Source organism: Kogia breviceps, chromosome 1 (assembly GCF_026419965.1).
Source record: "Kogia breviceps isolate mKogBre1 chromosome 1, mKogBre1 haplotype 1, whole genome shotgun sequence".
Classification (NCBI taxonomy): domain Eukaryota; kingdom Metazoa; phylum Chordata; class Mammalia; order Artiodactyla; family Physeteridae; genus Kogia; species Kogia breviceps.
This window is the reverse complement of record NC_081310.1, coordinates 179,938,767-179,955,822: the sequence shown is the minus strand read 5'-3', so window position 1 is coordinate 179,955,822 and position 17,056 is coordinate 179,938,767. Positions and strand designations below refer to the sequence as shown.

Genomic DNA, 17,056 nt, shown 5'->3' with positions numbered 1-17,056 from the left:
TGCACAAGGGTTCTAATTTCTTCACATCCTCGTCAACAATTGTTATTTTCTGTTTTTTTAAAAATAGTAGCCATCCTAAGTGGTATCTCAATGTGGTTTTGATTTGCATTTCTCTAATGATTAATGATGTTGAGTATCTTTTTTATAGCTTTTTAATATGATTTTTAAAAATTAATTATTTTATTTATTTTTGGCTGCGGTGGGTCTTCGTTGCTGCTCTCAGGCTTTCTCTAGTTGTGGCGAGCGGGAGCTACTCTTCGTTGCAGTGTGCGGGCTTCTCATTTTAGTGGCTTCTCTTGTTGCGGAGCATGGGCTCTAGGCACACGGGCTTCCGTAGTTGTGGCTCGCGGGCTCTAGAGCGCAGGCTCAGTAGTTGTGCCGCACGGGCTTTGTTGCTCCGTGGCATGTGGGAACTGCCCGGACCAGGGCTTGAACCTGTGTCCCCTGCATTGGCAGGTGGATTCTTAACCACTGCACCGCCAGGGAAGCCTGATGTTGAGTATCTTTTTATGTGCTTATTGGTCATTTGAATATCTTTAGAGAAATGTCTGTTCAAGTGCTTTACCCATATTTCAAATCCAGTTGTTTTCTTTTTTGTTGTTGAGTTCTTTATATATTCTAGATATTAACCCCTTATCAGATATGTGATTTGCAAATATTTTCTCCCATTCTGTGGATGGCCTTTTCACTCTGTTGATAGTGTCCTTTGATGCGTAAGAGCTTTGACTTTTTTATTTTAATAAATTTATTTATTTTATTATTTTATTATATTTTATTTTTTGGCTGCGTTGGGTCTTTGTTGCTGCGCGTGGCTTTTCTCTGGTTGCAGCGAGTGGGAGCTACTCTTCGTTGAGGTGCACAGGCTTCTCATTTCGGTGGCTTTTCTTGTTGCAGAGCATGGGCTCTAGGCTCAAGGGCTTCAGTAGTTGTGGCATGCAGGCTCAGTAGTTGTGGCACACGGGCTTAGTTGCTCCGTGGCATGTGGGATCTTCCTGGACCAAGGGTCGAACCCATGTCCCCTGCCTTGGCAGGTGGATTCTTAACCACTGCACCACAGGGAAGCCCCAAGAGCTTTGACTTTTGATGTAGTCCAGTTTATCTATTTTTTCTTTTGTTGCCTGTGCTTTTGGTATCATATCCCAGAAGTCACTGCCAAATCCAGTGTCATGAAACTTTCCCTCTATGCTTTCTTTAAGAGTTTTATTGTTTTAGCTCTTACATTTAGGTCATATCCATTTTGAGTTAATTTTAAAATATGGTATAATATAAGGGTCCAATGTCATATCTACAACTTTTTTTTTTTTTTTTTTTTTTTTTGCGGTACGCGGGCCTCTCACTGTTGTGGCCTCTCCCGTTGCAGAGCACAGGCTCCGGACGCTCAGGCTCAGTGGCCATGCCTCACAGGCCCAGCCGCTCTGCGGCATGTGCGATCTTCCCGGACTGGGGCACGAACCCGTGTCCCCTGCATCGGTAGGCGGGCTCTCAACCACTGCGCCACCAGGGAAGCCCTACAACTTTTTGAAATAGGAAAAAAAAAAAAAAAGGAATTAGAGACCAACAGTAGGATTTTGAGATGTGGGGCAACAAATAATTTATCTTCCTAGGAACTTCATTCTCTCACCCATTCTTGCTCTGCCCTACAACTAGCCTCCACACAGCAGTCAGAATGATCTTTTGAGAAACATACATAAATCAAACCACATCACTCCCCTGCCTAAAAAGTGCAGCAATTTGTTCAGTGTCTGCTCCCTCCCTGAGACCATAAATTTCAAGAAGTCAGACTGTCATCTTTACTCCTATATCCATTACTCAGTGCCTGGCACATACCAGCTGCTCGATTAATACCTGTTGGATGAGTGAACAAACCTCAGCTTATAATAAGCTCACGTTCCTTGACTTTTTGGAATGTGGGGGAGGAAGGAAGTGGAGGAGGAAGGAAGGTAACAAGCATGGAAGGGCAGAAGAGCAAAGTCATTACCAGGTGTTGGCACTAGACTTCCTGAGTTAAATACCAGCTCTGCCACTTAATGACCATGTGACCTTGGGAAAAAATCACTTCACCTCTTGTGTCTCAGTTTATGTTCTTTAAGGTATGGCAACACATATTTGGATGATGAAAAGCAATTCAAAGAGGAGGAACAGGCTAAGAAGGGGTGAGATGTGGGGCTGAAAACAGGGGCAGGGAATTGATTACCTATAGAGAGAGCAGTGAGACCCTTAGTCCCCCATCCCTTGTACCCTGCACAGCCAGGTGGCCACCCCTCTGCTCTGCAGGAGGTCAGGTTTTTTTCCTTGGAGAAGTTAACCTGGAGGAACTGAACTTGGGACCAGTAGACACAGAAAGGGTCAGAGTGAGATACCAAAGGAAAAAATGGAGGTTTCCCAGACCCCTTCTCCAGCTCTGCTACCAGAATCCTGACAGCCAGAAGTGTGCTCCCCAGGCAGGAAATGGGAGGATTCTCTCTGAAGGCCCCAAAGAAGAGACCTACAGAAACTGATATTTAAATGTTCCTAGTATAAAAGCCAGATCTTCATTCAATCCCCGTAGAATGAAGCACACCAGTTGACAGCCCCCCCACCCCAAGAGCTATCAATTAGTTAATTAGTGCTTCACTCAAAGACCAACCTTTAGTCACATATCACCGGATATCTGAAGGACGTCTCCAGGATAAAAGAGGGAAGCCAAAGCAGACAAATAAAGAAAAATATTTGAAGCAGATAGACAATGCAGAGAGCAGAAGAAAATACAAACCAAAAATTATTAGTATCCTCAGAGAGAGTAGAGAAGATATTATATCCATGAAATAAGATGCTATGTAAAAAGGAACAATAAGAGAAGAAAGTGCACTGGGAAAATAAAACATGAGAGACAAAACAAAGTTTAAAAAAGTCAGTAGAATATGGGGAGGGGGAAGGGTGGGCTGAGACGAAGTGAGAGAGTGGCAGGGACATATACACACTATCAAATGTAAATTAGATAGCTAGTGGGAAGCTGCTGAATAGCACAGGGAGATCACCTCTGTGCTTTGTGACCACCTAGGGGGGTGGGATAGGGAGGGTGGGGGAGAGGGTGATGCAAGAGGGAAGAGATATGGGAACATATGTATATGTATAACTGATTCAGTTTGTTGTAAAGGAAAAACTAACACACTATTGTAAAACAATTATACTCCAATAAAGATGTTAAAAAAAAAAAAAAAAGTCAGTAGAAAGCTTGAGAGGTAATGAAAAGGAAATTTCCCAGAAGATGTACCAAAAAGATGGAAAATAAAAAAGATAAGAAAATTAGATGATCAATCCAGGGGACCCGATATCTGACTACCAGATTGTCCAGGGATTCCAGAGAAAGCAGAAGGGAGGAAGTGATCAAAGAAATGATGAGGGGACATTGTATGAAGGGCATAAACCTCAGACTGAGAGGACCTCATAAAAATGAAAAAGAGCCATCCTAAGGCACATCATCACAAATGTCAGAATACTGGGAATAAAAAGAAGGTCCTAAAAGTTTCAGGGGTGGGGAGGACAGATTACATACAAAACATCAGGAATCAGAATCGTTTCAGATACCTCAGTGACAACACTAGAAACTAGAAGATGGGGGAGCCATGCCTTCAATTTTCTGAGGGAAAATGATTTCCAATCTACTCTTTTAGGTAGAATGAATGAAATCAGAAGTGAGGATAGAAGAAAGACATTTTCAGACATGCAAGGGTGTAAAATTTTTACTTCCTATGTGCCCTTTCTTAGGAAGTGACTAGAGGATATGCTCCACTAAAATAAGGGCATAAACCAAGATAAAAAGACTTGTAACCCAGGAAACAGGTGTGCAGCTTGTCTAGAAAGCAACCAGTCCCAGATTGAAAGGGGAGGAGGGAACTCCAGGAAGTGGATTCACTAGAAAAACAAAAGGAACTGATAGATTATGTGACTGCATGGACAAGGCATTTTATGGATCTGCTGGAGTGTTTGAAGAGATTTATCAATATGTACCCAGAACTAAGCAAATGAAAAACAGAGGCAATTATTAACTCCAGGAAAAACAAAAATCAGTACTAGAAAATAAATGTAACTATAGTATACCATTTGGCTCACTGGACAATATCTACAAAGTCATAAGAATGTAAATCCTGTGGGGCTTTCCTGGTGGCTCAGTGGTTAAGAATCCGCCTGTCAATGCAGGGGACATGGGTTCAGCCCTGGTCGGGGAAGATCCCACATGCCGCAGAGCAACTAAGCATGTGCGCCACAACTACTGAGCCTGCGCTCTAGAGCCCGCGAGCCACAACTGCTGAAGCCCACACGCATAGAGCCCGTGCTCCACAACAAGAGAAACCACCACAATGAGAAGCCCGTGCACCGCAATGAAGAGCAGCCCCCCCCTCACCGCAACTAGAGAAAGCCTGCGCATAGCAACGAAGACCCAACACAGCCTAAAATAAAAATTTTTTTAAAAAAGCTTAAAAGAAAAAATATATATAAACCCTGAAAAAAAGTAAACCTTGAATATCAATTTAGCTAAAAATTTTTTTTTTTTTGGCGGTACGCGGGCCTCTCACTGTTGTGGCCTCTCCCGTTGCGGAGCATAGGCTCCGGACGTGCAGCCTCAGCGGCCATGGCTCAGCTGCTCCACAGCATGTGGTATTTTCCCAGACCACAGCACGAACCCGTGTCCCCTGCATCGGCAGGCGGACTCTCAACCACTGCGCCACCAGGGAAGCCCTAAAAATTTTTAAATTGTGGTAGAACTATATTGGGAGGATGGAGAGAGGAAGTTGTGTAGTGTAGGAGAGTTAATCCTCATCTACCATATTAGAGAGTTGTGGAGGATCTTAGTAGTGTTCACTAATATTTGTTTCTCCCTCCTTCTGGGCACATGAAAGACTACTTACTTCTCAGCCCCTTGCAATTGGGTGGGGCCATATAACTAGCTCTGGTCAGTCAGCTTCAGGTGAAAGTACTGTCTTGCAGCTAGAATGAAGCTTAGATGACCCTGTGGCTGTCGCTTCTCCCTCTGTGGTGACCAAGGAGGCCTTGGGTTAAGATAGCAGAGGCACAAGATTGAAGCAGGCTGGAATTGCCTCATGGAATATGGTTGTGCTGGAGACACTGAATGGATTCTGCAATGGTAAGAAATAAAGCTTTTTTGTGTGTTAAGCCACTGAGATTTTGGGATTGTCTGTTACTGCTGCATAGCCTGGCTTAACCGAATACAAACTTCAACAGATACTGTCTAAAATAGATACATCAAGAAATAGACATTTAAGCATATTATTTAGAATTATGGAGACAACTACTAGAAAAATAATTAAAAACATTAAAAGTGGTTGCCTCTGGTGAGCAGGACAGAGAAGTGAGGATGGGGTAGGGCGGAGGGGCAAGCGTTTTCATTATAGCACTATAACACTGGGTAATTGTATTACATTGGCAGAAACCACATATATGCGGTTTGGAAGGATTCCTGCCAAACCATCACAGTGGCCGTCTCCTAGGAGGGAGGGCTTGCTAGAATGAACGAGCATCTGAGGGAACCACAGATGTGGCTGGATGTGATGGGCAGGCACAGTGGGAAAGGAGGCTACCCAGATGGACTGCCAGTGTGAGGAGTCTGGTTTTTATCCAGATGGCAGTGGGGAGCCATGGAAGGACTGTAAGCGGTAGAGTCAAATCTGCCTGCGAAAATCTACCTTTTCATGTGGAGGATGAAGTGTGGGGCAGGGAGCCTGCTGTGATGGTTCCCGCGAGAACTGAGGAGGCTTGGACTAAGACATCTGCACCACAAATGGCTATTGAGAGCCTGCTATTTGCCAGGTACCATTAGTAGGCCTGATGATACAGCAGGGAACGAGATGGGCAAAGTGCCCTGCCTTCAGGGAGCTTACGTGGGCGAGAGAGGCAAAGGGAGAGAAAAGAAGATAAAGTCAGGTGGTGGTTCGTGCTGTGAAGAAGAATGAAGCAGCATAAAGAGAGGGAAGAGAGGGCAGGGGGCTTCCCTGGTGGCGCAGTGGTTGAGAGTCCGCCTGCCGACGCAGGGGACACGGGTTCGTGCCCCGGTCCGGGAGGATCCCACGTGCCGCCGAGCGGCTGGGCCCGTGAGCCATGGCCGCTGAGCCTGCGCGTCCGGAGCCTGTGCTCCGCAGCGGGAGAGGCCACGGCAGTGAGAGGCCCGCGTACCGCAAAAAATTAAAAAATAAAATAAAATAAAGATAGAGAGGGCAGGGATTCTGAGAGGACTCTCCTCTCTGAGGAGGAGATATTTGAATAAAGTCCTGAATTAAGTGAAGGAACAAGCCAGGCATAATTTGGAGGATGAGGGTTCCAGGCTGAGCGAGCAGCAGTCTGGAGGCCCTGCGGTGGGAGGGGCTTGATGGGTGCAAGGAACAGCAGAGAGGCGGGGAGGGGGAAGGTTCTGGGAGCTGAGACCCAAGAGGTGGTCAGGGCCAGTGTGTGGAATGTGGAGGAACTTCGGGGAGCCCCTGCGGGGCTGAGAGCCAGAGAGTGGCAGGATTTGTCTGAGGAGGTGAGGAGGATGGGGCTTGACAGCCGGTGAGACGTGGGAGTGGTGGGGAGGCCTGTTAGGAGAGGCCTCCCTCTCCCTCTGCTGGGGCCCCGCCTGCCAGAGTCGGCTGTGCCTCAGCCCTGCCTGGACCAGCTACAGCAGCTTCATCACCCACTTCCCAGCGTCCCAGCCCCCTCTGAGAGTTGAAGGATCCTTCCCAAATCAAAATAGCAGGCAAAGAACAGCCTCTGATTGTTCTGCGTAAAAGAAGTGAAATTAGACAAGTCAGCTGCGGGATTGAGGCGGCCTCCCACACAGCTGTTCCTGCACCCGCTGAAGGCAGACTTCCCGAGACTTGCAATTCTGCTGTCTCCGAGCAAAACTTTTTGCTTCTCCAGCCCAGGGCAGATGATTATTTTGGGAGGGAGTGGGACAGATGCTGGCCCTGGAGGACATGAAGGAGTCAATTTTTTTTTTAACCAAAAAAATCAGTCACTTCATGAAGGAACAGCCTTAGCCGATATCAGTTCGTTCAGTCATTCAAAACACACTGGGTGTGCTCATCCTGGGTGCCCCAGGCTCGGCATGGTGTCAGGGGGATTCTGGCCCGGAGGAGCAGAGGCACACAGCATGTTTCCACCCTTGGTGGAGGGTGGAGAGAGCACTGTCTGGGAGCCGGGAGGTCCAAGTTCTCACCTTGGTTCTGCCGCTGTCGCTCTGTGACCTTGGGTCAGTTTCCTGTCTCTCCCCCGTGTGGGCTTTAGGCTACATACTGTTTCTCAAACTAAACTCCATGAGAATCGTGTGTGTGTGTGGGGTGTGTGTGTGTGTGTGTGTGTGTGTGTGTGTGTGTGTGTGGTGTCTTGTTAAAGAGAAGATTCCCGGGCCTGAATTCCAGAGATTAAGATTGAGAAGGGGACTTCCCTGGTGATCCAGTGGTTAAGACTCTGTGCTTCCAATGCAGGGGGCATGGGTTCGATCCCTGGTCAGGGAGCAAAGATCCCACATGCCGTGCATGGTCCCCCTCTCCAAAGAAAAATATTGAGAAGGTCCGGGGTGGGGTCCAAGAATTTGCACATCTCACAGGCTCTTTTGGTAATTCCTTTGGGAGTCCTTGGACCACACGGTAGTAAAATCACTTCCCCTCAATCTCTCAGGGCTCTTGCTGCTCTGAAATTTGAGGAGTTGCTCATGCAACCCTTCCCTGGGTTTCTCAGATCATTCCAGGGGCATGAAAGGCATCCTTACCCCTGCCTCAGTGTGCGTGTGTTTCTGTGACAATCACACTGCATGGGGATGGTCTATTGCAGTGTATTTAGCCTCCTCCAGGCTATCCGGTGCCCAGCCCAGGCTCTGGTACAGAGGCGTTGTGACTATAAATGTTGGCCCAACAAGGGGTCAGCTGTAGTGCAGGCAGCTGGGCGGCAGCATAGAGCATGGAGGGACGTTGCAGAACTCTGGGTGCCCAGCTTGTTGCAGACATCTGGCTTGGACACCTGGGCTCGTGCCCTGGGTCAGATGTGTGACTCTGTCACCTGCTCCCCTGCCCCACAGCTGGGTGAGTCCAGCTACCTGGGGATAAGATGGTCTGGAGGGGACCATAGACTGGGAGCCCTGGTCTACCATGGAGAATACCCAGGCAGTCTAAGGCCCCAGCCAGTTTGCCCTGGCTTCCTCGGAGCTGGCTAGTCATATTCCCAAAAGGCCAGGTCAGTGGCAGAGGCCAGAGGGTCAGGTCACTCTGGTCTAGCCCCCAGCTTCATTCTTATATATGAAGAATAATAACAGCTATCACATACTGAGCACTTACCATGCTTTGAGCTCAGTGCTAAATGCTATATCATCTCATTAAACTTTATAACAACCCTATGAGGTTGGTAAAAGTATCACCCTTTATTTTACAGTTATGGACACTGAGGCTTAGAGAATTCCAGTTACTAGTCTAGAGTCACTCAGCTAATAAATAGTAGAGGCAGAATTAGGACCTAGACCCGTTTTCCTCTGGAGCCCAGCTTTATCTTTAACCATATTGCTTAGAACCCCTGGGAAGATAAGGGTTTTTCCTCCAATACCTCCTGCCAAAGTTACCCCCTGCCAGAGAACTCCTTTTGCATCTGTTATAGTGGAAAGGAGTGATGCTGAATCAGATAGTTCAGGGTTCTAATCCCACGTCTGCCCCTGACCTTTTGTGTGATCTTTGGCAAGTCATTTCCCCTCCCTGAGTTTCATGTGAAACTGAAATCTGTGAAATGGAAAAATTACAAATGCACTTCCTTTTAAGGTACACTAAGATGAAGACGGCCACCAACATCTACATCTTCAACCTGGCCTTGGCAGATGCACTGGCCACCAGCACACTGCCCTTCCAGAGTGCCAAGTACCTGATGGAGACGTGGCCCTTTGGGGAACTGCTCTGCAAGGTTGTGCTCTCCATTGACTACTACAATATGTTCACCAGCATCTTCACTCTCACCATGATGAGTGTCGACCGCTACATTGCCGTCTGCCACCCTGTCAAGGCCCTGGACTTACGCACACCTGCCAAGGCCAAGCTGATCAACATCTGCATCTGGGTCCTGGCCTCGGGTGTTGGTGTACCCATCATGGTCATGGCCGTGACCCGCCCCCAGGGTGAGTGAGTGAGGGAACCTGGGTACAGGTCACTGACCACAGGAGGCAGCTCACGGGCCTCCGTGGGTTTGCAGGCCACTTACCAGGGTGGGTGTAAGTGGCTCACCAATGGAAGTATGGATTGCTGATCAATGAAAGTGTGGATGGCTGGCCAGTGGGACTGTGAATAGTCAGCCAATGGGGATGTGAATGGTGGAGCGTTGTGAGGATGAATGACTGGTCGGTGGTCATACGGGGAGCTGGCCAAAGGAAGTTTATAAATGGGATTACAGATGGCTAGATGTGTGGATGACTGACCTTTAGGGAGATGGATGGGTAGCCGGTGGGGTGAGGGTGTCCCTGACCAGTGAGCAGTGCGGACCACAAGATCTGCAATCCCATCCCAAATTCCCTTCCACCCCGTTGACCCAGATGACCAAAGCAAGGCCTAGAGAATGGCCTGCACAGAATGACAGGTGCGTTTTCTCAGAGTAAAATGGTAATTAGTACAGTAACCACCTGTATCAGTCAGGATGGCTTCTGTAACCATCTCCAAAGCTCCAAGGCTTAACACAGTAGAAGTTTCTCACTCACATCACAATCCAATGTGAGTAAGCGGAGGAGGGGCTCTATTCCACACAGTCATTCAGGGATCCAGGCTCCAAATGATGGTTTTGGATGCAGTGTGCTGGCATCTGGCCAGCAGATGAATATGGGAGTGGTGAGAAAGCACAACCACTTTTAAATGTCAGGGCGCATCACTTCCTAGTGATGGCTGGTCACATGACCCCTACTTGATTTAAGTGGGAAAAGTAGTTTAGCAGGGCGCCAGAGACACTGATCACTGACCTATCTGAGCCATACTCTATCATGGAGTGTTGAAAAGATTAAAGGAGGTTATATGTGTAAAAGACTTAGGACAAGGCCTGGCTCATTGTCAAGGCCCAATAAGTAGCAGCTTTCAGAATGATTAAGCCTGTGAGATAGACAAGGCAGGGACTCCTACTTCCATAGGACCGAAAGAAAACAGAATCAGAGAGGTCAGGTGGTTTACTTAGGGTCACATAGCCACACATTTGGTAGAATCTGGCCTAGAACCCAAGGTTCCTGCCATATCTGTTGCTCCTTTTGGCTGCTGGGGTGAAGGTCTGTGTTGTGGTAGGAGAGGGAACAGGCTTGGTGGGAGGTTTCTCGGCCACCCTCCACTCTCACAAGGGTAGAGCTCCTGGTGACTTATATAGTCTCTGTGTGATTAGACTTGACTCACCAGCTGGGCCCCATTCCTCACTGTCAGCCTTCAGTTTACAGGCCATTAACTGCAGCCCTCCTGGGGCCAGGCCAGATGGGCCCCCTCATCCCCAACCCCCCAACACACACACTCTCCTACACATACACATACACTGCCCCAGTGTGTGTCATTGGCACTCAGTTCTGTAAGCCACTTGCTGTGTGACCTTGGACAAGTGCTGTTCCTCTCTGGGCCTGCTTCTGCCATCTGTACAATGAAGTCCTTGGGTTCAGTCATTGGTGGGGGTCCTGCCAGCCTGATGTCCTGTGGACCCACTCTGTCTGTGGATCCCAGCCCTTTTCTTACAACTCTCAGGCTCCAAGTCCACTGGGTGGGTTCCCAAGAGGTCCTGGAAGTCCCCTGGGCCAGCCTCAGCCCTGTATCTGAATCCCATAACATCCCCTGAGGTGCTCATCCAGCCCAAGCCCACACTCCCGGAACACGGAGCACATTCCATCCTAGGTGCCCCTCTTATCTTTGGACGAGTGTGGCAGTCAGAAAGTTCTTGACATCAAGCTGACATCTGCCTCCTTGGCCCTAGCTCTGACCCCCGGACTCCCACACATTTCTGCTCCTCGGCCCTGTGAGTGCACCAAGTGCTTGAACCCCACTGTGCTAAATGCTTTCCATGCCATGGCCCATTTAATCCTCACAACAACCCTATGAGTTTAGGTACTGTTGTTAGTCCTACTTTATGGGAGCTCTGGTAGAGGTTCAATAACTTGCCCAAGGCCACATCACACAGCAGGGCCTGAGTCCTGCTCTTAACTCATGCTCTCTAAGTCAATCCTAGCAATATTTTCCCCATTGGAGCTACTTTGGAAATGTGTGGGGTATTTTCGGTTATCATAATGACCGTCATTTAGTGGGCTTGGGCTAAATTATATCATTATCATATCACTGCTGCGCATGTACATAGAGGCTGATAAAGGGACTGGGAGAGAATACAGAAAGCAGACCTCCTAGGTTCGGGCCAATCCTGCTGAGGTCTTGAAGGATGAGTAGGAGTTCACCAGGTGCAGAAGTGATGGAGGACATTCCGGGTAGAAGAATCACCTTGAGTAAAGGCCAGGAGGAGGGAGTGGGGCTTGACTAAGCCGAGAAGGGTGGGCGAGCAGGGAGACAAGGTCCTTAGGCCCACGAGCCCCTCACCCAGTCTTTCCTTGTTTCCCCGGCCCAGACGGGGCAGTGGTGTGCATGCTCCAGTTCCCCAGCCCCAGCTGGTACTGGGACACGGTGACCAAGATCTGCGTGTTCCTCTTCGCCTTCGTTGTGCCCATCCTCGTCATCACCGTCTGCTACGGCCTCATGCTGCTGCGCCTGCGCAGCGTGCGCCTGCTCTCTGGCTCCAAGGAGAAGGACCGCAGTCTGCGGCGCATCACGCGCATGGTGCTGGTGGTGGTGGGCGCCTTCGTGGTGTGCTGGGCCCCCATCCACATCTTCGTCATCGTCTGGACGCTGGTGGACATCGACCGCCGCGACCCGCTCGTGGTGGCCGCGCTGCACCTGTGCATCGCGCTCGGTTACGCCAACAGCAGCCTCAACCCCGTGCTCTACGCCTTCCTCGACGAGAACTTCAAGCGCTGCTTCCGTCAGCTCTGCCGCACGCCCTGCGGCCGCCCGGAACCCGGCAGCTTCGGCCGCGCCCGCGAAGCCACGGCCCGCGATCAGGTCACCGCCTGCACCCTGTCCGACGGTGCCGGCGGTGGCGCCGCCGCCTGACCCCGCCAGGCCGGCCCGCCGCACGCCCCTCCGGAGTGGCCCGGCGGCGGAGTTCTAATGGGGGCGGGGGCCACGATGTGGAGTGGGGCGCTGGTCTGGAGATGGGGTCCCTGCAGTGGGGTGGACCTCTGGTCTGGGGAAGGCGGGGGGGGGGGCGGAGGGGGAGGATGGTGGGACGGTGCCTCTAGGCTGAGCTCAAGGTCAAAGGCTTTGGGTTGGGCTGGGGAAGCTAGCTTGCCTAGGGGGAGTGGGACCTGTTGCTCTAGGATTGGGCGGCTAAACGGGGGCCCCCGGGCGGGGGGCGGGGCCTTAACCTCCAGAAAGCCGCGGGTTCTAATTGCAGCTGGGCTTGCAGGAATTGGGGTCTGGCCTGAGACTGGGCCCAGGACCAAGGAGAGGAAGTGGTGAGGACGGTGGAATTGAGCTTCAAGATTGGGCCTCTGTGTGGTGGTGAGGGGCCCCTTCTGGGGGTGAGTCGAAGGACAGGACAGCGAGGCTACGTCTACAGCTCCAGATTGGGCCATGAGATAGGGCCTGTGTGCAGGGCATGGGGCCTCAGTTTGCGGTAGAGTACCAACCCCGAGTTCCAGAAAGAGGCGGGGCTTGCTGAGGTCCAGGTCCAGCTTGGCATCTTTATAAACAAAGAGAAAATAAAATAGAGAGAAACACTCTACCTTTTCTCTCCTTGACAGTCTTTTCCCTGGAATGGGCAGGGATGCCCCGCATCGAAGTAGTGTCTCCAGCACTGTGTCCCTGTGAGGCTTGGGATGTGACAGTGGAGCAAGGACAGAGGCTCCAGGATAGGGTAGCAGGACAGCGCCTCAGATGGGGTAGGGTCCCAACAGGAAGGAGTAGGGAGAGCCTGTGGATCCAAAACCAGAGTTGCCAGTCAGCCTGTGTGCCAGGGGCTGGTGGGGGTGGCAGAGTGAGGGGGCTTCTGCTTTGAGGTTAGGTCCTTGAGCTGGAGGGCAGATGCTTTGGGGATCCCCACGGCCCTGGCTTCTCTGGCCCAAGTGCTGGAGGATAGAGGTCCACACTAGTTAGAGCTCCGTGAATGTAGATGGCACCTGGGACTGGGTGGGGGCATCTGAAGCACCAGGGTGGAATTTTCCTTCACTCAGTCTCTGGCGCCTTGATAAGAACCTCCAGGAAATCCTCTCTCCCTCCTCCCAACATCTGGCTGCACCCAACACGTCCAGTGAACTGGAACCACATCCCCTCCCCGGGACCTGACTTTGAAGGAACTGGGGAGAAGACTTTTATAACTGCAGTGCCAGCATCAGTGTGCGTCCCCAGCTCCCCCACCTGCTCGAGCTGCCCCCTTCAAGCTGCGAAGGGTGAGGTCCACCAGAGCTAGGCATAGAAGTTTTTGTCTTTGTTTGTTTGGCATTTTATTCAGCCACTTCCAGGTCTTTGCTTCCCCCCAGTATCAGGGTCTGGCCTGTTTCCTGTGCCTCCCCCATGCTTCATCTCCCCACCTCCCCACCTCCCCACCTCTCTCCCCTCTCTCCCCGGCACTGTCTCTGTCACACACCCCTGAATCCCTACTGAAGCAGTGTGCTGACATCTTTGTAAAAACAAATTTAATTTTCTTCCCTTTTTGGGACAGATGGAAAGAAATTGACGTCTTTGTCTCAACAGAAAAAAAAAAAGAAAGAAACGATATACCTCTTCTCCCTTTGACAGTCATTTCCTTGGAACAAAAGCCTTTCCGCTGTCTGGGAGGCTGTCACTCCAGCAGGGGCTGAGCTAGCATTCAGGGGCTTTGGCACTTAGGCACCAAGGTGGGCTTTGGACACATTAGGGGTTGGGATGCCCTTAGTGGGCAAAGCATAGTCCCCTTCTCAGGAAGCCCCAGACCTGGGAATTTCCTTCCCTCAGGAAATGGCTCTACTAGGACCCTGGAAGATGTGGGACCATGCCGAGCACTCAGATCCAGGCTGCTAAACTACCAAGGCCTGGGGTCCCGGCCCACCTAGACCACCTTCACCATCCAAATGGATCCTTGGACTATAGAGATCTCTGTGTGTGAATGGAGGGGTGTCAGCAAGGCAGGGGACACACTCCTGGACACTTGTTATCACTTGGGACCCCTCCTGCTAGTGCCTTGTGGAGATGTCATAGAAAGGGGACAATTTAGGAACCGGGGAAGACTCCTGAAGGAGGTGATATCGGAGCCAGGGCTGTTTCTTCTCCATGTAAAGACTGTGTCCCCTTCAACCCCTCCTAGGACAGGCCTGTCTCGAGGCTTCTGTGGATCCACTCACTGCCATTTCCTGTGGCTGTAACAGATCTGCCTGTTTTTTTTTTTTTTGTTGTTGTTGTTTGTTTGTTTGTTTTACCATTTCTCATATATAAATTTGTCTTGGAGTCATCAGGGACTGACTACTTCATGTGTACACTCGGTGCTGGGACTCGGAAATGAGTCAGATGCGGCCCTGCCCTCAGAAAGTTCAAGCCCATGCTCAGACAAAAGCATAAACAGATCTTTGCATCTCAGTGTGATGCATTCTGTGACAGGGAGGGCGGGAGTGTCACAGGAAAGTGCCTTTTCTAGCTTTTTACTGAAACCTATATTTGTAGCAATTCTGGAAGAGGTGGAAAGGGTCAGAGGGCCTTCAAGGATGACTAGGAGTTGACCACCGAGAAGAGAGAACAGTGTGTGCAAAAGCATGGCAGTGTTCAAGTGCTTGGCAAACCCAAGAACTTGTGTGTAGCCAGAGTGTGAGGCTTAGCCGAATGCTTCTTTGTGCCAGGCCCCATGCCACAAGCTTGATGTACATTATCCCTCTGATCCTCATGACGCCCAGTGGGGCAAGTGTATTGCCCTTATTTTATTTTTATTTATTATTTTTGGCTGTGTTGGGTCTTCGTTGCTGCGGGCGGGCTTTCTCTAGTTGTGGCAAGCGGGGGCTACTCTTTGTTTCAGTGTGCGGGCTTCTCATTGCAGTGGTTTCTCTTGTTGTGGAGCATGGGCTCTAGACCGTGCAGGCTTCAGTGGATGCGGTGCTTGGGCTCAGTAGTTGTGGCTCAGGGGCTCTACAGCGCAGGCTCGGTAGTTGTGGCGCACGGGCTTAGTTGCTCCACGGCATGTGGGATCTTCCGGACCAGGGCTTGAACCCGTGTCCCCTGCATTGGCAGGCAGATTCTTAACCACTGTGCCACCAGGGAAGCCCCAGCATTGCCCTTATTTTAGACAGAAGTCAGGCTCAGAGAGGTCAAGCCACTTACCCCTAAGTCACAGAGCCCTTTCATTGGTGGTGGCAGAACTCAAGTCAGTGGAACTCCAGGGTCCAAGTTTCCAGTGAATTCTAGGCATTGTTGAGGTAGAAGAGCCTTAGTAGCTGGCATCCTGGGATGAGGTGTTTTTTTTTTTTTTTTTTGTGGTACCAGGGCCTCTCACTGCTGTGGCCTCTCCCATTGCGGAGCGCAGGCTCCTGACGCGCAGGCTCAGCGGCCATGGCTCACGGGCCTAGCCGCTCCGCGGCATGTGGGATCTTCCCGGACCGGGGCACGAACCCGTGTCCCCTGCATCGGCAGGCGGACTCTCAACCACTGCGCCACCAGGGAAGCCCTGGGATGAGGTTTTTGAAGACTTAAAACTTAAATGGAAAAATCTGGGCTTCCCTGGTGGCACAGTGGTTGCGAATCTGCCTGCCAATGCAGGGGATACGGGTTCGAGCCCTGGTCTGGGAGGATCCCACATGCTGCGGAGCAACTAGGCCCGTGAGCCACAACTGCTGAGCCTGCGCATCCGGAGCCTGTGCTCCGCAACGGGAGAGGCCACAGCAGTGAGAGGCCCGCGTACCACACAAAAAAATAAAAATAAAAATAAAAAATTAATTAATAAAACTCCTACCCCCAACATCTAAAAAAAGAAAAAATCTGAGGGAAAGGGGCAATTTTCCATGAACTTTTGTTCCTCCTGAAGCTCTCCAAATCTTCACGTTTCAAAGTGTATTGTGCATGATGCATTTTAAAGCTCCAAGTTGACAGTGTAGTTCTAGATCATCACAGGGCTCTCAAAGCGGAGGAGTAGGTCTGATTTCCTCCAAAATTTCCACTCCTCTCTTTTCAAGAGGTGGGAGGAAAGTTTTTGCCTCTGGTTTCAAAATGTCCTACAATTTCATATCTCTTCTTGTAACAGAAGCAGTGGTTAATTAAGGCTGGAGTCAGATCTTGGCTTTCCCTCTCTGTGCTTCAGTTTCCTCATCCATAGAATGGACTTCCTTCATGGGATTGTTGTGAGGATTTAATGAATTAATGTATGTATAGGGCCCAGCACATAAGTTCTTAGCACATGGTAAGTAGCCGCTATTACTTAAAAGTGGAGCTGCAGTGTAAGGTCAGAGCTAGAGACCTAGACGGAAAAGGAGATGAGCTTTCAGGGGTAGTGATGAAGAGAAGAGATGGGGGACCCAGACTGGGGATCCCCCTGCATCTTCGGCTCAGGAGCCACCATGGAGAGTGAGAAGCTGCCAGAGAAGCAGGAGGAGGATGGGGAGAATGTGCTGCCATGGAAACCGGAGGAGGGCGTTCCCAGGGGGAGAGAGTGATGGATAATGTCAAGTGTCACGTAAGAGAGATTGGGTGGGGAGGGCAGGAGGGTGATGAGAGTAAACCAGAGCCCTCAAGTTCAGTCTTCTGCATGGCCTGGGAAGCCCCAACAATGGATTCAAACCTCAGCTGTGATGCTAACCGGCTGGCAGTGTGACCTCAGCAAGGGATTTGCCTTCTCTGAGCTTCTGTTTCCTCCTAGATTTAAGACGAGGGAATGAGTCAGTCTCTAATATGATGCTCAGTTTCTAGTAAGTGTCCTGATTTTGCCGGATCATTGGCCACTTGCTAGCAGTGTGATCTTAGGCGAGTCACTTCACTTCCGAGCGCTCTCTCTGAAGGACAGAGAGGTTGCCTGGCACATAGTAGGCCCCCAATACAGG

General features: G+C 50.3%; 1 protein-coding gene across 1 annotated transcript in view; it reads left to right on the top strand.

The window, feature by feature from the left end:
• Positions 1 to 15,475, top strand: part of OPRD1 (opioid receptor delta 1) — a 40,212-nt gene extending 24,737 nt beyond the window's left edge. The window contains exons 2-3 of the mRNA XM_059036544.2: positions 8,778 to 9,127; positions 11,575 to 15,475. Coding sequence (XP_058892527.1) covers positions 8,778 to 9,127; positions 11,575 to 12,116 — 892 coding nt within the window. The 3' untranslated portion in view covers positions 12,117 to 15,475. The remainder of the gene's footprint in view (positions 1 to 8,777; positions 9,128 to 11,574) is intronic.
• Positions 15,476 to 17,056: the final 1,581 nt, after the last annotated feature.